At 42.2% G+C, this 23,060-nt stretch overlaps 1 protein-coding gene across 1 annotated transcript in view; it reads right to left on the reverse strand.

The window, feature by feature from the left end:
• Nucleotides 1-491: 491 nt before the first annotated feature.
• Atrn (attractin) overlaps nucleotides 492-23,060 on the reverse strand; it is a 148,019-nt gene continuing 125,450 nt past the window's right edge. Inside the window, exons 25-29 of the mRNA XM_005365595.2 lie at nucleotides 12,753-12,814; nucleotides 10,045-10,123; nucleotides 8,937-9,044; nucleotides 6,779-6,893; nucleotides 492-3,185 (exon numbers count right to left, since the gene is read on the reverse strand). Of these exons, the coding sequence (XP_005365652.1) occupies nucleotides 3,061-3,185; nucleotides 6,779-6,893; nucleotides 8,937-9,044; nucleotides 10,045-10,123; nucleotides 12,753-12,814 (489 nt within the window). The 3' untranslated portion in view covers nucleotides 492-3,060. The remainder of the gene's footprint in view (nucleotides 3,186-6,778; nucleotides 6,894-8,936; nucleotides 9,045-10,044; nucleotides 10,124-12,752; nucleotides 12,815-23,060) is intronic.

Consider the following 23,060-nt stretch of genomic DNA (forward strand, 5'->3'; position numbering starts at 1 on the left):
GACAGGCTCTTGCTATGTAGCCCAGGCTCTTCTTGAATTATTTTCATGTTTTATGTGTATTGGGTGTTTTGCCTGCATATTTGCTGTGCACCACATGCAAGCAATACCCAAGGAGGCCAGTGGAGGGCAATAGATCATCTGGAATTGGAGTTTTGGAGGGTTGTGAGCTACTGTGTAGGTGCTGGGAACTGCACCAGTGTCCTCTGCAAGAGCAGCCAGTGTTCTTAACCACTGAGCCACCTCTCCAGTCCTCATTTTTGAATTCTTGCTCTTCCTGCCTCTATCTTCTAAATGCTAGGATCACAGCGGTGTGTCACCATTCTTCTTAGGTGTTCTGAGAGCTGAATCATTACTTAGTTACCTAATGGGCACAAGGCTACTGAACACACCAGCATGGTGGTACAATGTGTGGCCTTATCAAAGGATCAGGGCCTGGTAAGTTGACTTCTCAGAGCTTGGATACCCAGTATATGGCACAGAAACAGATTAGGTGAAACTCAGATGTTAATGTTTAATAAAAATACATTATGATACTTTTCTGTTTTATGTACACCCTGAATGTCTGAACATTCTGGACACTACTGTATAGTTATGTACAAGTGCAAGGTCAGTGTCTTCATGACTATTTTATATACATGCTCTCCCATGCCACACAGTTCTGAGTCACAACCCCACGTCCTCTCGGTAACTGGCTCTGAGCTGAGCTCTTTGTCCCTGCCGTTCCCTTCTGCTGCAAGCCTGAAGGGAGCTGTTGGCTATGAAGGAGATGCAGGTGGAGTTGGTTGTTTCTCCACTACTGGAGCAAAATCAAATGCCATTTGCTTCTTCCTTTTCAAAGAACAAACAGTATCTCTAAGGGAAAAATGTAAGCAGGTAGGTGGGAGCCATGGTACATATTATTTCAAGGTGTGGAGCTAACATAGAAGCAATTTCTTTGGCCAAAGAAATTTGGTCCTTTGAGCAAAGCAGGGGAAATTTGCTTGTAGGACAAACCCCAGTGTAACTTCTCTCTCTCTCTCTCTCTCTCTCTCTCTCTCTCTCTCTCTCTCTCTCTCCTGGCCAAGAATCCCTTTGGTGATTATGGAGATGAAGGGTTAGGCCACTGCAGATGCCTATAGGTGCTGGGTTTTGGTAGGGATGTGGATGTGGGGCACTCTTAACTGCACAGGGAATGAGACAGGGATCTTTTCTGGAACTCCTGACCTTTAATAATGTTGTGAAAAAGCAGTGTTTTGAGAGGTGAGTCTTCCAGCAGTGCGTTGTGCATCTGTGTTTTATGGTTCAGCTTGGAAGTCTCTCTCCAGGAGTGTCTTGGCGGGAATGGGGTTAGTGCTGGCCTTAGAGAAATGCCCCCCTCTCTTGGCACTGCATTTAAAGATGAAATGCTACGGCTTCTGTTCTTTTGAGTGTTAACTTCTCCAAATTCCTAACTTGAGCATGGTTGCCTGAGGTCTGTTCTAGTCAGGTACTAGCAGAATCACAGGACATGCAGCAGGCAAAGGAAGGTGAGGCTGCTGTAACGCCAGAATACTGAGCACCATAAGTGGGGAGATGCAATGTCCAGGCAGGATCCCAGGGTACAGAGCAGAGGGCCATTCACCCCTCTTACTGCTGTCATTTTCTGTTTAGAAGAGGGTCTTGTCCCTTCCGTTCTCCCCATGTGCTTTTCATCCTCATGAGCATCCACTTCCTCCTCACACCACCAGCTGGGTCTGGGAGGAGACCAGGCCAACCCACACTTGGGAGAGATGGAACCAGGGCCCTTTTCTGGCTCTGAGCAGATGCTGCCCCAATGCAAGGCATCATCCCTCTTCTAGTGTCTGCGCCATCCAACCTAGGGATGGTCCACAGGCACAGAGAGAGCGGGCTGCAGGAAGACAGGGCCAAGTGTCTCACACACTCAGTGCTCTTATCGGCTCAGAGGCACATGACATGAGTGAGTACTTTTCTGTGGTGCCTTGGCAGAAGGAACCCAGAAGGTTGGCCCAGCATCAGGCTTAGAGTGATACTAGGCTGGGGCTGGTGGTCACTCAGTCCCTATTGCTAGTCCCTATTAAATGTTTCTTGGGATGAGAAGTCTCTGCTGGCTGCAAACTAGACTTTAGAAAAAGAACAGATTGCAATGGTAGTTACTTAAATTCTACAAGAATGGAGAAACAGAGTCATGTAAAAACTTAGGCTTATTAACTTTCCAGTTGCTAGATCTATTTAAAGTCTAGGCACTTAGTGTGAGTGTGTGTGTGTGTGTGTGTGTGTGTGTGTGTGTGCACGACAGTGTGAGATAAAGAGAAGAATGAATTAAAATTAATCAAGTTGCTATAGAGAATTATCTATTACATTTGTTTATATTCTAACACAATTGACCTTGACATTTAAAATAGCCCCCTTTGCTGGACCTGGTGGTGCACGCTTTTTATCCCAGCATTTGTGAGGCAGAGGCAGAAAGATCCCTGGGAGTTCAGTTCAGCCTGATCTACATAGTGAGTTCCAGGCCAGTTAGGGCTACACAGTGAGACCCTGTCTCCAAAAAACAAAACAAGGCCCCACTGATTATACTTTGATATGACTTTCAAAGAGACAGACCGTTATTAGTTCTCAGCTAGAAAAAAGCTACTTCCTGGAAGAGAGTAAAAGCACATCTTGTAAAAAGACAACAAGCTTCAAATAAGAACAATCCGTCTGAGGAGTGTCGGAAGACCCTGCTGGAGAGCTGCTGGCAAGGTCATCACTTTTGCAGTTGAGACTCCCAAGAGGAGTTTCCACAAGGGACCTCAGAATCACTTTTAGCTCTCGCTTGTTCTACACTGGTCTCCTCCACCCATGAGTAGAGCAGCTTATTCTTAGACTTGTAATTAAATTATTTCCTATGCAAAAGTAAAAGGTTAGATGCTGGACACAGAAGGGATGAACCATCAAAACAGCTTGGATGATCATGCACATGAGGTGGATGCTTCAAGGGTTTCCAGTCTTCTGTTCTGCACCTGCTTCCTGCCTGCACCCTCCCCTGAGACAGCTTGGTGTACCATGTGCCCTCTGTGAGGGAGAGTCCCTGGCGCAGTATCAGATGCAGGTTCCAGGCTGTGCAGGGGGCTGCTGCTTCCGGTTTCTTACAGCTCCTGACTTCTCTTTGTACACTATTGGCATCTGTTGAGAAATGTCCACCAGAGCACTGGCCACAGCAAGACCTTGGAAGAACCCATAAGAAGGGACACATGTCATGATGGGCTTACTTTAAAAAAGATAATTTCCAATTTCCTTTTACACTTCCATGGTGAAAGATAAAGGAGGTATTCACAGTAGTCCTTCTATCTCACCTCTCCTTTTCCATCTGGGGGATGATGTCAGCTCCACGCTCTTGCAGAGTTTATTTGTGCACGCCTAACTACTCACTTTTCTCTCCTCCACAGCACACCACAGAGGCAGTGAGCACATCTGCCCCGGGGTAGAAGCAAGGGATGAGAATGCAGCCACACTCCGAATGTGCACCTCATCCGCTATCACTGGCTCAGCACAAGATACTAAAATTTTATTTATTTATTTACTTGTGTGTGTGTAAACAATGCTGCACGTGTGAACCTTTAGAAGTTAACTCTTCCCTTCCACCTTGAGAATTCTGGGGCTCTAGCTCAGGCTTGGGAAGTGAGGTGAGTGCCTTTATGGGCTGAGCCCCGCACTATTCTGCATGACTTTCTTATATCTACCATGGGCAGTGCTCAACAGTGTCGTGGGCTAAGTTTTAGAATAAGCAAGGTTCTTTAACCTCCCGTAGGGCAGTTTCCTTATGTGTGAAATGGGGCTGGGATAAGAACATCACAAAGCTTGTGTTGGAGTCAAAGAGTGACTGAGGTAATGTTTCAGAGCACACAGAAATTATCAGAACCTTTACCATTTATTCTCACAGACACTCCCAGTGACCGGCTTGTCCTTTTTGCATTGTATAATAAACCTGGCATTTGTCAGGGAAATCACCATTCCAGGTGTGGTGGTATGAAAGAAAATGTCCCCCAAAGGGAGTGGCACTATTCGGAAGAGTGGCCTTGCTGGAGTAGGTGAGGTCTTGTTGGAGGAAGTTGTCACTGTGGAGGTGGGCTTTGATGGCTCATATATGCTCAACATACCACCCAGGGCCTCAGACCATTTCCTGTTGCCTGCAAGATGTAGGACTCTCAGCTGCTTCTCCAGCAAGCACCATGTCTTCCCACATGCCACCATGTCTACCATGATAATAATGGACTGAACGTCTGAACTGAAAGGGAGCCACCCCAATTAAATGCTTTCCTTTTTAAGAGCTGCCATGGTCATGGTGTCTTTCACAGCAATAGAAACCTTGATTAAGACAGCAGAGAAGCTGGAATTCTAACACTGGAGGAAGTGGCCAGCCCATACTCAGCATTTTGCCAAGGCTGCTTTAATGAGCAGAGGAGTTAAGTTTGGTAATCTACTCTATTTGTCTGTAAAGGGAGGAGGAGGAAGGGGCCAGGGCCAGCGTCGGATACACAGAGAGGAGCCCACACTAGTGAGGACTATCGTTCAGGCAAAGGCATATCCAGGAAAGGGACCATTACAAAGAAGAGGTGGGCAGTGGTAGAGCACTTGCTCAGGCCCTGGATCTGATCCCAGAAAAGATTTTTAAAAAGAACGGGCATAGGAGTTTGGCATAATGACACATGTCTACAATCCCCAGCCCTGGAGATACTGAGGCAAGAGGATTAAGCCTGGGGCTAACTCGTACTACCTCATAAAAAAAAAGTAATGGGAGGCTTGGCACGGATAGCCCTCCCCTGATGGGGTGGGCCTCAAGAACTGAGTTTCAGAGGGTGGGAGCATTACATAAAGGATGAGATAGGAAAGGCTACAGACCTGTTACGTCTCTGTGCCCACTGGAGACCTAGCCTTTATGAAGCACCTGTCAGTGTTTGCTGAGCTGGGTGGTAGCAGGAGACACTGCCCAGATAGCCAGATCATAGAATGACTTGGTCCTCACTTAGGGGCTCAGTGTCTGGGGATGCCAAGGGAAGATGAAGACTGAGTCCTGACCTCATCACACCTAAGGCTTTCATTCTGAGAACACCATAGAGTCCTTCTAGTCGGCCAGGTAAGTGGAGGCCCTTCTGGACAGCTGATGAAGGGCTGGACAAGGATAAAAGAATTCTTCTCTACTAAACTGTTCTGGCTGAGGCAGTCTTCAGCCCCCAGCACCACTGCAACTGAACTGATCTAAAATTTTCACATTGTTTGAGGCATTTCTAGGCAAAACTTCATAATCAAGATACTCCGAAACTGCATTCCATACTGCCTTTGCCTTTGTGTTAAAAGTAAGAACTTTCCTTCTGGGACAGGGTTCCACTGTGTAACCCTGGCTGGTCTGGACCTCACTATGTAGCAATCTTCCTATCTTTGCCTCCAGCTTGAAGACAGGTTCATATAAATTTTTTTAAAGATTTATTTATTATGTATACAATGTTCTGCCTCCATGTATGCCCGCACGCCAGAGGAGGGCGCCAGATCTCATTACAGATGGTTGTGAGCCATGTGGTTGATGGGAACTGAACTCAGGACCTTTGGAAGAGCAGCCGGTTCTCTCAACCACTGAGCCATCTCTCCAGCCCCAAGGTTTATATAAATTAATGGCTTACATGTTTGATGGAAAGTATAAAAGACATTGGTAAAATATGTAGTAAACTGTAAAAATGTAAATGATTGTAATGAAGAAAGAATAAAGATAGATTTAGATTTGAGCCTCAGCAAAAAGGAAGAAAAATCTCAAAGTATAAGACAGTATGCAGGGAAAGTAATTTCTCCTCCCTGTTCCTGTCCAAATCACCACTGGTGCCTGTTTCCTGTAGAGATGCTATTTTAGGGGGGAAATGCTGAGGAATAATTGTTTGTAATAAAAATGCCTATCTAGCTATGTGTGTAGGTTGGTTAGAAGAGGGTTTGCCTGGCATGCATGAGGCCTTAGCATTGATCCTCGGTGCCTCATGAACCAGAAGTGGCGGTACATCTCAGCCCTGGGGAGGTGGAGGCAGGACGATCAGAAGTTCAAAGTCATCCTTGGCTACAAACTGTGCTTAAAAACTGTTCAGGGTTCTCCCACTCCCAAAGCTTATATAATTATTTAAATTAAATTGCTAGAGAGGGCTGGGAAAAAGAATGAAAATTGGTCTGTATTAGCCTAATGAAACTATAATTTTCAAAAATCTTCTTTATGTTGTTATAATACTTCTTTATGCCCCATATTTAATATAGAGTAAAAAGCTGGGCATGGTGAGTAGTACTCTGGAAACTGAAAAAAGAGGATGACTAGGAATTTGAGGGTATTCTGGGTTATGTAATGAGTTCTAGTTCAGCTTGAGCTGCATAACAAGACCTTAAACAAGATGAAGAGCATGGCTAGAAATATTTACTAGGGCAACACAAACTTTGAGGACATGGCTGGATGCCAGGAACATGGAGATGATTAGTAGCATATGAAGAAGGAGAAAGTCGAAATTCAAGGTAAGAACAAGTTTTAGAGCAATAGAGCCAAGGAATCAGAAATACTGGGTGTGTGGCTGAGGAAGCTGTGCACTGTGAGAAGGGTCCTGGACTTCCACCCCAGGACATTTCTTGTCAGGGCTCAGAAAGCAGTTTATGGAGTACGGAATTATCTCACAAAAGCTCTGTGCCAGAGACGGCACTATAGTACAGTGCCCCATACCCACGTTCTTGGCCAGGAAGAAATGTCTGCGGTGTAGCTCTTCACAGACCTGTGTTTGCCACTGCTCCATCTACTCACCTGACTGACCAGGAGGAGGAATTCCGCCCAGTCCTCGAGGGAGCCTCACAAATACCGAGAGGACTGCAGCTCTGTTACCAAAGCAGGGCTCCAGGGCGATGGGCTTGGGAACAGTCTGAAAGAAGAAAACAAACAAGTACCTTCACCGACCCCACACTTCAGTCAGGCGCTTATAAGGTCAACAATTTTGGCTATGAGTTGTTTCCATAGCACTTTTCTGAAGAGCCACATGAGTGCCAAGGAAGGGCCCATGTCAACAGGTTCTCTCTAGGTCGCTGGGTTGGCAGTGTATGTCTGGCAGAGACCCTGATGTTAAGGAGACAGTTGTTTGTTTTATATTCAAGCTTATCCATGCATCTTTCATCCACTAAGTCATTGCCTGTTGGGTTTAAGAGCTTGTGAAAGATAGACAGCTCACCAAATGGATTCCTCATCTGCTTACTGGATGCTTTGACTCTGGAAAATTTATTCATTTTCTGTTGCAGACTTTATTTATTTTTTTTAAAAGAATTTTACAGGCTTGAGAGATAGCTTTGTTATTACAAATGAGTCTCTCTCTCTCTCTCTCTCTCTCTCTCTCTCTCTCTCTCAATCTAGGGGCTTTATGCATGCTGCATGATCAACCTTTCATAAAATAAAGGAAAATGGAAGTATGTTTTAGCTACTTTCTCCATCTTCAGACTGTTTTTTTAATGTTGCAAAACGAAAAACTGAAATTCTATACTACTCATTAAACAACAGCTCCTTCATCTCCTCTTCCAAGCTTTTGGCAGTTACTATTTTATTTTGTCTCAGTGTATACTAGACCCCTCTTCTTTTAAAGTATAAATCATTTCTGATTTAGCAAACATTACTCTGCTTATCTACTCGCCACTGGCAGGCACTTGACTGCGTCTCCTTTCTGGCAATTATGATGTGCTGTCATGAACACTGACATACAAAGAATCCCTGTATTACATTTTGTATTGCTTTTCTTTTCTTGAGACAAATACTGTTTGGTGATTCTCCTGCATCTGCATTCTAAGGGCTGGAATTATAGGCATGTACCACCATGCCCAGTCTACCGTTTTCTAGTGGCTGCATAATTTTGTAGTCTACCAACAGTGCACAAAGATTCCAACTTCTAAACATGATGTATGGTGTGTGTGCATGCACATATATGCGTTTACAAGTGCATGTGCAGGTACGCATGCACAAGGAGGTCTTCCTCAGTTCTTTGCTTTACTTACTGAGGAGGATATCTCGCTGAACCTGAAGCCAATTCCAGCTATTCTAACCAGCCAGTTTGCCCTGGGAATCCTATCTCTGCCTCCTGAGTACTGTCACCTTATCTGCCTCGTTTTTACTTGAGTTCTGGGGCTCTAAACTCCATTTCTCATATTTATCCACTGAGCCATTTCTTCAGCCCTATAAGTGTTTTGTTGTTGTTGTTGTTGTAGTTGTTTTGTTTTGTTTTTTAACTCTGGGGTTTGCTGGGTGTAGAACACATACCTTTAATTTCTACACTCAGAAGGCAGATGGGTCTCTGAATTCAAGGCCAGCATAGTCTACATAGTGAGTTCTAGGACAGCCAAAGTTACATAGAGAGACCCTGTCTTGAAAAACAAACAAACAAACAAACAAACAAAAAACCCCAAACCAAACAACAACAACAAAACCAAATCCAAAGTCTCTCTGTGTGTGGGAGGGGAGTAATTAATAGTAAATTGAGCTGTCCCCACCACTCCTTTAAGACAGGCTCTCTCTTACTCTGTAGCCATGGCTGTTCTGAAACTCAATATACACACCAGGCTGGCCTGGAACTCACAGAGATTTGCCTGCCTCTGCCTCCTAAGTGCTGGGATTAAATATACATGCCACTACACCTAGTCCAGTTTAGATATTTTCATATAAAAACTTTTAAGTATTTGGCACAAACACTGAGAGAATAATAACCATGATTTACACGTTAAGCTCTCCTGACCATGACTGATTGATGACATGAACCAGCAACTGGGAATTGAGAGCAAGAGTGTCTCACGATCTTGGTGTTTCAGCTGAGCGGCCGAGAGAGAAGGAAAACAGGACTAATGAATCACAACACTTGCTTCCTCTGGTTCGCCAGACTCAGACCCGAGTTTTGGAAAGCTGTTATATGAACTTTTGAACCACTTCTCACCTTTATACTTCCCCCAATAAGATCAGGAGGCTCTTCATCTGTTTCCAAGGCAACATTTACAGAAGCAAAGGGGCGGCTGGCCATCTGCTGCATCTCCCGAAGAAGTTGCTAATGAATATTATTGTATGTATTAATATGCTGAGTACTGAGTTTTTATTAGTGAATACTAGATATTAAAGACGTTGCATTCTCCCCAGTTCAAACTGATCAGTTTCTGTGGCAGCTACAGAAAACTGAACACAACTGAACACAACAGTACAAGGTATTAAATTCTGTTAGATGGAGTAACACTATTGTATTTTATGAAAAGTCTTTACCAGTAAGAGGCATAAGCTAAAATTGTGGTGGATATAATGCTATGGTATCTGCTGGCTGAATATATAAAAGGACAGAAACTTACCTCTTTATATTTCTGTTACTAGACTAAAGTCAGTCTACCCTGTTTTATGTCAAATCCTGAACCAATATTCCCAAAGCAATGACAATAAAGAAAGATGTGCCCCCACATGGCCAATAGGACATGAGACTACTCTCCCTTAAGAGAGATATAAGATGAAAACACAAATAAATCTGGAATCCCAGACTAGAACAAGCAGGGCTCTGGATTTAGGGAGGGGTCTGGGATTTAGAGGTGCTCGGCTATCTAGATAATGTGTCTGTTGGCACCAACTCTAGTACTTCATCATAATCAATGATACTGGCTATAGCTATAGTTTGGTTTTGGATCCTCCTCCTGCCCCCAAGTTAAAAGTTTTGTCCCTACCTTTGTGCTACTAGAGGGTGCTGAGACCAGAGCCAAGGGCCTCAGTTCATGCTAGGCAAGGGCTCCGTCACTGAGGCAAACCTGTCCCTTCACTCAAATTCTTATGAATAGCTCTTAGAAGATTGCTAACTCAGTAAGTGGTTGTGGCTGTGGCAGAATTAATGATATTTATGGAACAATAATTGAAATCTACTGATATAGCATACAGTAGAATCATACAATGCAGACGAAGCAGCATGCTTTTCATGAATATTAGTTTCACAGAACAGGTAAAAGTGATGCCTGAAAAGAAGGAGAGGAAATGAGTTTTCAAGGGGATTTATTACTTTGTCTGCATGGGCTTACCTCTCTCCGCCTGGATGCCCAACAGCTCTGCTTGATCTTCCAGACCACCGCAGCCACCAGAAGCAGAGAGAGGAAACAGCTGCAGGGACAGAGCACACGTGAGTCAGCGCCACACTGCCACACCTGGCTCCCACGGTGAGTCAGCGCCACACTGCTACACCTGGCTCCCACGGTGAGACACCCTCAACACCCCAACTCCGAGGCTCCTGATGCTGTATGTGACGGACTGGCTCACAGGAAGTGGAACGTGAGAAACCCTGGCTAGCTGACCCAAGCTTCCAATCCTGACTTCTGGAAGGTGTTACCAAGCCCTGACTTCTCACTAAGCTTCCCAGAAGGGTCAACAATGGCTTACCACAAGTAAGAAAATGAGAAAAGCAATTTTGTTAGAATGCTATACATGATAACAGATAATAGTTTAATTTAAGCAAGCAAATTAATCAATGTGGTAAACTTCATTGGTGAGCTCAAACAGAATGAGAAAAATAAATTTCAATTAATAATCAACTTTTAATAAGAGGTAGGCCAAAGAAATTTATGTACAATGATTAATATATTTTCTGTAATTATACATACATACATACATACATACATACATACATACATACATACATACGTGGTGATGAACACTGATTGTCAACTTGACAGGATCTAGAGTCACATAGGAGACAAACCTCTGGTATGTCTATGAGAGAGTTTCTATACTGAGCTAATTGAGTATCAATAATATACCCTAAATGTGGGCAGCACCATTCTATGGGCTGGGGTCCCAGACTGAATAAAAAGAAGAAAGTGAGCCGAATAGCAACATTCATCTTTTCTGCTTGCTGACTGAGGGTGCAGTGTGACAGCCACCCCATGAGCTGTGCTCATGACTCCTGGGCTGGGAGGGGCAGGATCCCCTAGACTACTCTGAGCCCAAACACTTCCTACCTTAAGCAGCTTCTTATCAAGGACTTGGTTGCACTACTGAAATGAAAGTAATAATAACTCTGTTGTGAGTGTGGGTATGTGTGTATTAATTATTTTTCTTTTCAAAGACTGTGTCTTGCTATGTAGCTCAGCTAGCTTGAAATTTGTGATCTCTCATCTCAGATTCTTGAATGCTAGGATGTGCCACCATGCCCAGAAATATATGCATTTACCAATAAAATAAAATTAAAATTATCAAATTTAAGCCAACAACTTTCTTAATATTAGGAGGAAAAACTAATTGTCTAATGATTATGAAGAGTTTCAGCTTTCTTTCCTCTGTAAACCATGTATTGAATGAGGAAAGCTACTATGATTCTAGAGGCAATGTTTGGTCCCTAGTTGATGCAACTGTTTGGGAAAGATAAGGAGGTGTGGCCTTGTTGAAGGAGGTGTGTTATTAGGGGTGGGCTTTGAGGTTTCAAAAGCCCATGTCATTCCCAGTTAGCTCTCTCTCTGCCTTATGCTTGTGCATCAGAGTTAAGTTCTAGCTACTGCTCCAATGCTATGCCTGGTCTGCCTTTGCTATGCTCTCTGTCATGATGGTCATGGATTCTAACCTTCTGGAACTATGATCTCCCGATTAAACTTTTCAAGTTGCCTTATCATAGTGCTTTGTCATGGCAATAGAAAAGTAACTCAGGCAATGACAATTACACAGCAGTACTTAGAGACTAGTACATTTAAGGACAGGAGGCTGGAACATTCTAGGGTGGGGTGCCCCAAGAGAGACTAAAGGCAAGAGACAACCATCGTGAAAGATCTTTGTTTTCTCAGAACACAGGTATAACTCTGGAGTAGACTCATAAGGGAAAAACAATAGTAAACAAAGTGTTACATGTAGGATAAGCAAAAGGTGACATTTTTCATCTAAAAAAACTAGCAAGTAGAATCATAAGTCAATTCATGACTTTATGGTTAGTCAGAGCACTGTGATTGTAACTATTAAGTGAATGGAAGGGAGTTTTGTGTGTACCTGGTGTGTGTGAGTGTGTGTGTGTGTGTGTGTGTGTGATGGAGTATGGTAGTGTAGAGAATACCAAAAAATAACCGAGTTGGCTGGTGGCACACACCTTAATCCCAGTACTTGGGAGATAGAGGCAGAAGGAACTCTGTGATTTCAAGGCCAGCCTCTTCTACATAGAGTTTCAAGAAATCAGGAATACTATAAAAAGACCCTCAAAGTAAAAAAAGTGAGTTGAAAAATCAAGATTTAGTGTTAAATGTAAAAAAGTAAATCACTAAAGCAGTTTCTGTTTTGGGGGAGGATATAGAAAAGTGAGGTCAGCTCTTGCTGCTTCTCTTATGAGCACTGCAATAACTTATCATTCTCAGAAAAATAAACTATTACCCAGAAAACTATAATAACAGGGGTTTAGAAATAAGATTTACCTTACTTTCACTATGGATGCTCACCAGAATCATCTCTCAAATAAGACGGAGCACATATGTAGCTCACACAGCAGTGACCATTGCTAAAACTATTTCAGTCCAAGGTTTTCCTCATATAGAGAGCCAAATTACACAAACACACACACACACACACACACACACACACACACACACTCTCGCCACACAAAATTCCCTTCCATTCATTTAAGAGTTATGTTGTAATGTTTAAACAGGTCAGATTAAAGTTACATTATTGTGAGTACATGCAGCTGTGCAAGTACAAACTAAGCTGGAATTAAGGGGCTGTTTCAAAGGAATGGTGCAGTCAGTATGAGAGGAATTACCTGAAGAAAGTCACGAAGAACTGTACCAGGTCCATAAAATTGCTGTGCTGGGAGAAGGCAATCTGTGGCAGAAAACAGCAGTGGTTACACGGGCTACAAAACGGCTCCACTGATTCAGCTTCTATTGGTTTTTTTGTTTTGTTTTGAACAAAATAATCTCAGCTACGGGCTACAAACCTGAAACCAATAGGTTATAATTTCTAACTTAGTAACTTTACTATAAATGAACAGGTTTTAGTACTAAAATACAAGAAAATTCCTAATGTATTTCAATACTAAGAATCAAAAGAGGCAGCATTATTTTATGTAGAAGAAAAACACTGCAAATTAAACTTTGGCATAATGCTTTTTATAGCACTGTTGTATTGAGGGCAGGTATCATCTATTGTGTATCTCAGAATTGACTAAGTATGGAAACTGTAACCTTATTATCACACACTAACACCTCCTACTGGTCTGACATCACCAGGTTCACGGACCAGGGCTTTATTGGGAAGATAATGGTACAGCTGAGATCCTTTATCTAAAATGTTTGGGACTGCCAGGAAGTGGTGGCACACACTTTTAATTCCAGCACCCAAGAGACCCTACCTCAAATAAAATAAAATAAATAAAATAAAATAAATGCTTGGGACTAATAAACTTGAGATTTCAGGGTTCTTTTGGGATATTTGGCTAGACTTTTTCAGTAACTGAACATTCCTATTCTGATATTTTGAGATCCATATAATTTAATTTCATCAGAGACAGGATCTCAAAAGCTTGGAGTGCCCTTGAGCTCACAATTCGACCTCAAGCCTCCCAATGCTGAAATTATAGGCTTGCATCACTATCACCTGCCTGGCAAATCTGAAACTTTTTAAGCATTAGTTTTAGATTTCAGACTAGATGTGTTCAGTGTATGTTCAAACGAAACAATTACTAAGAAGATGCTAACTGTTTCACTGAAGATGATAAGCAGGATAACAATTAGGAAACTGAACCATCAAGACGCTTGGTTCAGCAGGTAAAATCAAACTGTGGTGGAGAACTGTGATCCAGTGGCCCTCGTCCCTCCAACACACACATCAGAAACACACATAAATATAAAATAGTAACAAATTAAATAAAAATTTAAAAAAGATAAAGTCAATTGTGGAATATTTAACTAGGCAAAGATGTATCACTTTTGTCTATGCTGCATTTGTTTAATTATATAAAGACATGTTGTTGTTTTATCTTGCCTGCCTACGACACCTGACTGGTATAATAAAAACGTGAATGGCCAATAGCAAGGCAATATAGGGATAGGAGGGGCTGGTGGGCAGAGAGAATAAGTAGGAGAGAGAAAAGAGAAGAGAACAAGAAGAGAGAACGAGGGAGGAAGAGAGGCAGCTGCAAGCTAGCCAGACATGGAGAAAGACATACAGAATAAAAGAAAGGTAAAAAGTCAATGGCAAAATGTAGATGGAGAGAAATGGGTTAAATAAGTTATAAGAGCTAGTGGGACAAACATAAGATAAGATTGAACATTTGTAACTAATAATAAGTCTCTGTGTCATGATTTGGGAGCTTGTTGGTGGCCCCCCAAAAAAGCCTGCTACATTTGGTACCCAAGATGGGGCTCAAATTTCCACAGAAGGCCTGAAAAATCTAAAAAAGCTAAACAAACAATAACAACAAAAAATGGATACACCTCCTGAAGAGGCTCTGCCATACAGTGAGCACCTGAGCAGCTGGCATGTTAAGTAAAAACAATAAGCTAAGTCAAAGTGCCAGACACAGTGTGGGTACTAGCTTCCTAGAGCTGGGGAGGGTGAATACAGCTCCCAGTTTGACTCAGCTGCCAGCTGTACACAACCCTCAACCAAGCCCGTAGGGGATAAAGCTTGGCTGTCATGGCCTGAGCAGGACACGGCCAGCATCCAACACAAAGCCACTTAGCAGTTTAAGGTTTGGCTCACACAGTTGAAAAAGGCTAGAGACATGTAGTAAAGATAGGTCCAGATGGCAAAAACCTCTAAAGAGCTCACACTATGTTTAAAAATGTACATGGGTTTAAGAAAGAAAAGAAAATAGGTACAGATAGTCATAGAAAAAGTAAATAGTTTAAAAATAAGGTCTTTAAAGAGAAGTAAAATAATATAAAAGAAAAAAAACATGAAAAGATGGGAAATGCACAGGGAGTCTGGATCCTGTATGGTGTTGTGTTAACTCTGCATTTTTTGAATGTTGATAAGTGAATGACAGCTGCTGAGAGACATGGGATTATAAAAGAATTTGCTGAATTAAACCAGCCTAGATACTTTAGGGATGTCTTAACTTTAAAATGGAATTCAAAAAATATATTGTGTTGGGGGAAGAAGTTATGCTTTTGTTTTCACAGGAAACAAAAAGCTGTAGGCTCCTTCAGGGTTAATAGAGATCAGATTTGATCAGGGGAAACCTCCTGGAAACCCTGGCTACAGACATAAAGAGATAAACCAGGAAAACCACATGACAGGTGATGTATATACTGACCCCTCTGCATGGGAACAGTTATGAGACTGACAACAATGTTACAACTAGTTTTCCCAGGACTTGACCATTATTTAAATTTTATCAGGGTTCCCTAAGATTCTGTTGCACTCAGACTATAGGAAGAAATCTATAAAACACAACACCCAGACTCCCAAGAGACGGGGTGGGTGATTTTTGGTCATTTGGTGGGTTATGGATGTTTGTCATCATTTGGCGGGGGGAGGAATATAGGATAAAAAGAAAACTATTAACCTTACCTATTTTACATTAGTATGGATTTTGGTACAGTGATACAAATTTAAAGTTATTTTTGTTATAATGTATATATGTTTCTACTCTTATATGCGGTACTGTGCTTATGCGGCTCATTAAAAAAATATAATGTAAATTAAATGTAGGTTAGTAGTTAGTCATCTATAACAATCAAACTTGTAGCTATGTTAAATGTTTTAAGATCATACAGAGATATATTTTAGATGTAATGGTCTTCAAACACTTCAAAGACCTACAGAATATGGCATTGAAAATGATTTGTTAACATGGGGATTTTTATGACAGTGAGACATATCTGCTACTGGCAGCACCAATCTATTTCATAAAAGAACTTCTGAGTTTGCTTTCAGTGTGGTAAAACTATCCATTTGGGAAAGAAACTGCCCTTGCCTCGATTGCTGACAATACACCATCCAAACCAGACATGCAGGACACAAAGGAAAACTACTGCTGAACTTTGCCAAGACAAAGCCGACAGTCCTTCAAAATTCCTGCTTCACAGAAAAGTCTGCCAGATATTCATAGGCTGAATATGGATGACCCAATGTTTAAGAGGTACCTTGGGTGATGGTCCAGGCAGACAGGTGTCTCTGTTATTTCTATAGTTTTGGAAGCTGCTTGCTGCTGTGGGATAATGTTGTGTACCTTGTAAAGAATTGTCATTTCTATTAGTTTACTAAAACACTGATTGGCCAGTAGCCAGGCAAGACAACCAGACTAGGAGAATTCTGGGAAGAAGAAAGGCTCAGTCTGCAGTCACCAGTCAGATGCAGAGGAAGCAAGATAAGAATATCTCCTTGATAAAAGGTACCAAGCCATGTGGCTAATATAGAATTATGGGTTAATTTAAGTTGTAAGAGTTAGTAAATAATAAGTCTGAGCCAATAGGACAAACAGTTTATAATTAATATAAGCTTCTGTTTCTTTGGGACTGAATGGCTGTGGAACAGGGCAGGACAGAAACTTCCATCTACAGCTTACACTCTACTTTCTGTTAACTCAGATAATATATCCTTTTGGGATCTTTGATGGAGTTGAAGAGTAGACAGTTATAGTTTTCCTTATGAAAACTTAATGAAAGAAGGTAAATTAGGTACTGAGCTTTAGATTCATCAAGATAGGATAGATAATAGAGTGATTTCTCCAAATTTGCCAAATGCAAAGGGACTGCATATTGTAAATGTAATTCTTACTAGATAACTGTCCTTATTGTATGTAGTTTTATTATGTTAAAGTTAAAACTTTCCATTTTTATTTAGACAAAAGGGGGAAATGTTGTGGAATATTTGTTTAACTAGGCAAAGATATGTTACATTTGCTTATGTTTCATTTGTTTAAATATGTAAAGATGTGTTGTATTTGTGCTAATCAAGTAAAATTAACCTGGGCCAGAGAGGTGAGGTTAGCAACTAGTTGGTAGAAAGTACCAGGGATGAGCACAGTGTGGGTCTTTAAGCTGGGGCAGTGTGGAAGGAGACAGGCTTCCTGGGATGTCAGCTAAGAGAGAAAGTTAGCTGCTACTCTAACTCTCTGAGCTTGTTGGTTTCCACCCTAGACTTTTGAGTTTTGTTAGAATGATAGAGATTTAATTAAAGCTACCTTCAGCCACAGCAAGAGAGTCATTGACTGCAGGGACAGAATTACCCCCAGGCTCAGTAGCCTGGCTAGCAGTTTAAAGGGCAGCCACTGTGATGAAGTAACAAAGCAGTAAATGATTAGCATCTTATTTTTCTAAATTTACCTGCCCCACTCTTTCATCTGTGGTGCTGAGGATCACTCAATTCCACACAAGCTCCATGAGTAAATCAGGTTCCAATGGTATCACAGAAGCCATAATATGAGTTTCTGTGTCTTTATCACTTATACTCAGAAAGGCAAGGTAAACAATTTTGGGTTTTGTTTTCTCACTATAGAGACTAGCCTAGCCTTGGTTGAACAGAGATCCACTTGCTTCTGCCTCCCAAGTGCTAAGATTAAAGGTGTGCACCAGCCGGGCGGTGGTGGCGCACGCCTTTAATCCCAGCACTCGGGAGGCAGAGACAGTCGGATCTCTGTGAGTTCGAGGCCAGCCTGGTCTACAAGAGCTAGTTCCAGGACAGGAACCAAAAAGCTACGGAGAAACCCTGTCTCGAAAAAATCCAAAAAAATAAAAAATAAAAAAAATAAAGGTGTGCACCATCTCTATGCATGGCTTAGATTTGACTTTTTTTTTCTTAGTCTTTTTCAAGACAGAGTTTCTCTGTGTATATCTAGCTGTCCTGAAACTCATTCCATAAATGAGGCTGGCCTCAAACTCACACAGATCTGCCTGCCTCTGCCTCCTCAGTATTGGGACATATGCCACTGTTGCCTGTTTTAGATTTGACTTTTAAGAGAAGCTTTTATGTACCTGGAGTAGCTTTTATGTGCCTGGAGAGCTGGCTCAATGGTTAAGAGCACTTCTTGCTCCTGCAAAGGACTTGGGTTCAATTTCTAGCACCTACATGGAAGCTGACAACTGTCTGTAACTCTAGTTCCAAGATCCAATGCTCTCTTCTGACCTTTTTGCACACATGTGGTACATATGCATACACATAGGTAAAACACTCATAAAATAAATAACTCCAATAAATAAAAAAATTACTTTCCCTTAGCGTTTACACTTAAAGGAATCCATGAGACACTTTTACTAATTACTGGATGCTAATATCACATTCTGAGGACCCATTAGGTCCTGGTCTGTGGTACAATGCTTCCTAGGTATTCTCTCTTAATGTGGAGATCTCAACCATGGCCTGATTTCTTGGCAAAGTAGAACCATACCAGTTAATGTTCTGTGTATACTCATGAAGAGTCTGAATAAACTAGGGTAGTTGGCTGGGATACCCAAGACTCTAAAGGTCTTCTGTTCAGCACTGATCATCTAAAGTCTCCATAATCACAAAGTTGTAAGGAAAGAAACAGCCACACCATGTTTAGGAATACACTGACAACCCACCCAGAAACACCTACCCACTGGGTCAGTCTTTGTTGGTCAATCTTGAAGTTAATGCTCAAGTTGAGAACTTCTGAGAATGAGAGGGTGCTATTAAAATATAGACGGGTTATTTCCTTTTTCTTACTCCTCTCCTCTCCCTCCCTGCTTTCCTGTCTTCCCCCACTTCCCTTCTCTCTCTCCCCTCTTCTCACATTCTCTCCTTGGCTGAGAATTAAACCCAGGGCCTGTAACACACTATGGAAGCAGGCAAGCACTCTACCACTGTGGTGGTTTGAATGAGATGTTTCCTATAGCCCCAGGCATTTGAATACTTGTTCCTCACTTGGTGGTGCTGTTTGGGGAGGTTTAGGAGGAGTAGGATTGAGAGGAAGTACATCACTATGGTAGTGATCTTAGCATTAAAAAGAACCCCACCATCTAGTTTGCTTTCTCAGCTTTGTGCCTGAGCCCTTAGCTTCCTGTTCCTGCACCCCTGACTGTCACTAGCTGCCATGCTCCCTTATCATGACAAACATTTGTCGCTCTGGAACCATGAGTTCAAATAAACTTTTTATAAGATGCCTTGGTCATGGTGTTTTATCACAGCAATAGAAAAGTAGCTAACACAAATACCAAGCTTCATCCCTATAAATTTGGTTTCAAACATAAAGTAGGTCTTCCTTATTCAGACAATGTCAGACAACACAAACTAAATGAAAAATTAATCTTACAAAGGTAAGAATTTAGGCTGGATGATGTGATGCTATCAGAGAGTGAAATGTTTGCCTCACAAGATCAATGACCTGAGTTCAATTCCAGAGCCATGTGAAAGTGGAAAGAGAGAAGTGACGCCACAAAGTTGTGCCTTGACCTCCATGTGAGGGCTATGGTACTCCCATGGTTTCTCTCCTCACATGTAATAACATACATAATAAAAAATTAAAAATAGCTGATCATGGTTTTGAAAGCTTTTTGGCGGCAGGGTCCATGGGCGCCTACCCCTCTGAGGAACTTTTGGCAGTTAATGGTGAGGAAGAGAGACTTTCTCCATTGGTGTCACTCCCGGTAAACTGCCCATTCTGGTAAATAGCTCTCCTACTCACACTCATGGAGGCAACCCCAGTTGAGACTCAGTGGGTAAGAAATAAACAAATGCAGAAGGGGGCTTGGCTGGGAGGAAGGGATTCAGCAGAGGGGAAAGAAAAAAAAAAGGGCTTGGCTGGGAGGAAGGGATTCAGCAGAGGGGAAAGAAAAAAAAAGGTAATAAGAAATAAATGTGACCAAAAATATACACCATATACATGTATGAAATTGTCAAATAATTAGTTTTAAAACATGTTTTGAATTTGGTTTTTTTTTCTGATAGTAAAGGTAATAAGAACTTTCTAAACTAAAAAAAAATTGATAGGGCTTTAGAGCCCAAGCTGGCCTTGAATTCACTCTTCTCCCTTCCCCTCTTCCTATTCTTCTCTCCTCTCTTCATTTCCCTCCTTCCCTTTTCCCTGATGTGTTAATGCACCCAGTTTCTAAAAATCTACTTATTACAAAGAAAATCTCATTATACTCTAGTAATAAAACTTTCAGGTGCTGGGGAGATAGTTGTCTACAAAGTGCCTGCCATGTAGCCTGAGGACCTCAGCAGGATCCCCAGAACTCACACAGAGAGCTGGGATAGTGGCACAGTAACCCAGCACTGAGGAGGTAGAGACATGAGGTTCCCTGGGGTTTGTTGACCATCCAGTCTAGTCAAACCAGCAAGCCCCAAGGTCCAGAGAGAGACTCAAAAAATAAGGTGGATGGTTCCTGAGGAATGGTACTCCACATGTGTACACTGTACATCTCTACCTTCTCCTGTACACACACACACACACACACACCTGTACAAAAAATTTAAAAAGACAAACTTACAACCTCATTTCCTACTCAACAGAAGGTAACTATTTATACATATTCCCAGAAATCTAAAATTCATGCCCCTACATTTCTACAACCTGATTCAAACTCACTTCCATCAACTGTTTCAGTAAGAAATATTTGTCCTGGGAGCCCTCTGGATGAGGCAGATAAATGCTAAGAAACTTGGCAAGCCCCAGGCGTGGGGAAAGATATCATAGATCTGCAATTCCAGAGCACTAAGTCTACCCTTTATTCAAACAAGTATTTTTAAGTGATTGTACTACTGTCCTTAATACTATAGAGTCAGCCCAGAGTGACCTTGCTTTCCTGTAGTCAGTTCTCTTTATCTTTCACGGCCCAACACAGTTGCTCCTCCCCTATTTAGCTGGCCCTGGGCATGACTCCTGCTACTCTCTACTCTCAGACATCTAGTCTGAGATTAGACATCCAGGGCTGACGCCTATGCCCAAAGCTAAAGCCTTCCAGGAGGTTCTGATGTTTCAGTTTATAGGCCTCAGAAATCAGAGATCAGGAAATGATTCCCTTGTCTGAGCCTTTCCTGAATGACGTCTATAGCAGTTGGAACTGCACTGAAAACCAAAACCAAAACCTTCATTTTGAAATGGAAGCTCTGGAGGGTAGGCAGTGAGTTGGGGAAGTGGTAGGGAAAAGGCACTATTCTGAAGCAAACTGAGAGCCAGGGCCCATGCCTGGAGACTAGGAGATGGAATACAGAGTGGAGGCTTTATTCAAAGAACCTGGGAATATGGGATGTTGTCATTGTGGATTTGTGGAGGAGGTTGGAGCCAAGCTTGTCACATCCTAGTGAGGATGGCTATTCTCCAGAGGGTGAGAGAGAGCCCAGGGCTCTAAGAGAAGCAGTCAGTGGGCTCTCGCCATGTCTGCATTTTCTATGTCCTTGAGTCAAGAGAAATAGTCTCTGTGAAAATATGCTTTGAATTAATTTCTCTTCACGCATGGAGTATCACCAAAAGAATAAAGAAAGACCTTTAGGTAAATGACCACAGATGTTTTCTTTTCTTTTAAAAACTGTGTACTTTGCATTTACTAAGTTATATAAAGTACTCAAAAAACCGAGTAGACTTTTCTGACTAGGGAAAAGGCAATCGAAATTTGGAGAAAGAAGAAAGGATCTATAATTTGTCCTTATCTTCCCCACCATGACCATTATATGAACATGCAAATAGGAGTTAGTTGCACTGTGAGGGAAAGCCTGTGGCTTCAGGGAGACACCTGGGAATGAAAAAAGATCCCGGAGTTCATTCACCTGGCTGGCTTTCTAAACACCATTCCTGCAGCTGAGAGCCTTCCTGGACCAACACCCATAGACTCCAGAATCTTCTGAAGGCTCTGAAGACCTCAGAAGTATATACCCTTCACATCAGGTCCGGAGAGAGCCGAGTCGGAATGCCTGCCATGCAGTCTTGGTATGACCATGCTGTTCTTGCAGCAGAATTCTGACCACTGTAAGGCTGAAAACTAGGGGAGGACCGGGTCCTCCCATAGGTCTCAGCTTTGCCAAGAGTGGTAGCGTCTGTGTACACTAGTGGAGTATACTGTAAACTGGGATTGGGTTATCACCTCTTAAGAATTTTCCTGTGAAACAAAAGAACTTCTTTTCCCTCTTACAATGCTAAACATTTTATTTTTATTATGTTTAATTATGGGTGTGTATATGGGGGGGGTAGTATGTGCATGTGAGATGAGCCCAGATAAACTCTGGGACTGGAATTACAAGCAGTTGTGACCTGCCTGACATCGATGCCCTTCCTTTATTTTTCACAGCCAAAATTCCATATGGATCTCTGTGTTGTGACCACAGCCCAGCACTGATTCCCAGTAACCACCACCTGACCTTACACGACACCTGCCTTAATGCTGGTTTGTGTTGGAACCAAAACCGTATGACTCAGCTCTGGTCAGAACTGCCAAACCAGCTGATGCCAATAAACATCTGCCAAACACACTAACGTCTATTTACTTTTAGCCCCTCCTATGGCTTTGAGCTACTTTCCAGAATCTCCACACCATTTTCTTTATCACATATATTACTAACTTAAAATTTTTGGTGGTTTAAATGAGAATGGCCCCAGAGGCTCATAGGTTTGAATACTTGGTTCCCAGTTGGTGGAAATGCTTGGGAAGGAAGTGTGTGGCTGGGGGTGAGCCTTGAGCTTTGAAAAGCCCATGCTATTCCCAGTTAGTTCTCTCTGCCTCCTACTTATGGATAAATGCTGTGTGACATTCTGAAGCTCCTGATACTGACAATAAAATTTGCTTTGAATCTGAGGGTGGGGCAAGCTACTAGCTGAGCAAAATTAACCACAGAGGTTTGGGAGGACTAGGGACAGAAAAAAAAGGAAGTAGCAGGGTGGAGCTTAGAGATGGTCTTGACCCCTTTTGGATGGAGAAATGACAGAGAGATGTGTGTGTGTGTGTGTGTGTGTGTGTGAGAGAGAGAGAGAGAGAGAGAAAGAGAGAGAGAGAAGGTCACTTCTCTGCCATTTCTCTGTTCATGTTCTTACCCCAATATCTGACTCCTGAGTTTTTATTGATAAAGAATAATTAGATAAATGCTTTTCTGGTGTCCAACTCAGGGCATGAGATCACAAGGTAGTCATTTGCTCATGGCTTTGCAGTCCCCTAAGCGCTGCCATTGCTGG

Source organism: Microtus ochrogaster, unplaced genomic scaffold (assembly GCF_000317375.1).
Source record: "Microtus ochrogaster isolate Prairie Vole_2 unplaced genomic scaffold, MicOch1.0 UNK3, whole genome shotgun sequence".
Taxonomy (NCBI): Eukaryota; Metazoa; Chordata; class Mammalia; order Rodentia; family Cricetidae; genus Microtus; species Microtus ochrogaster.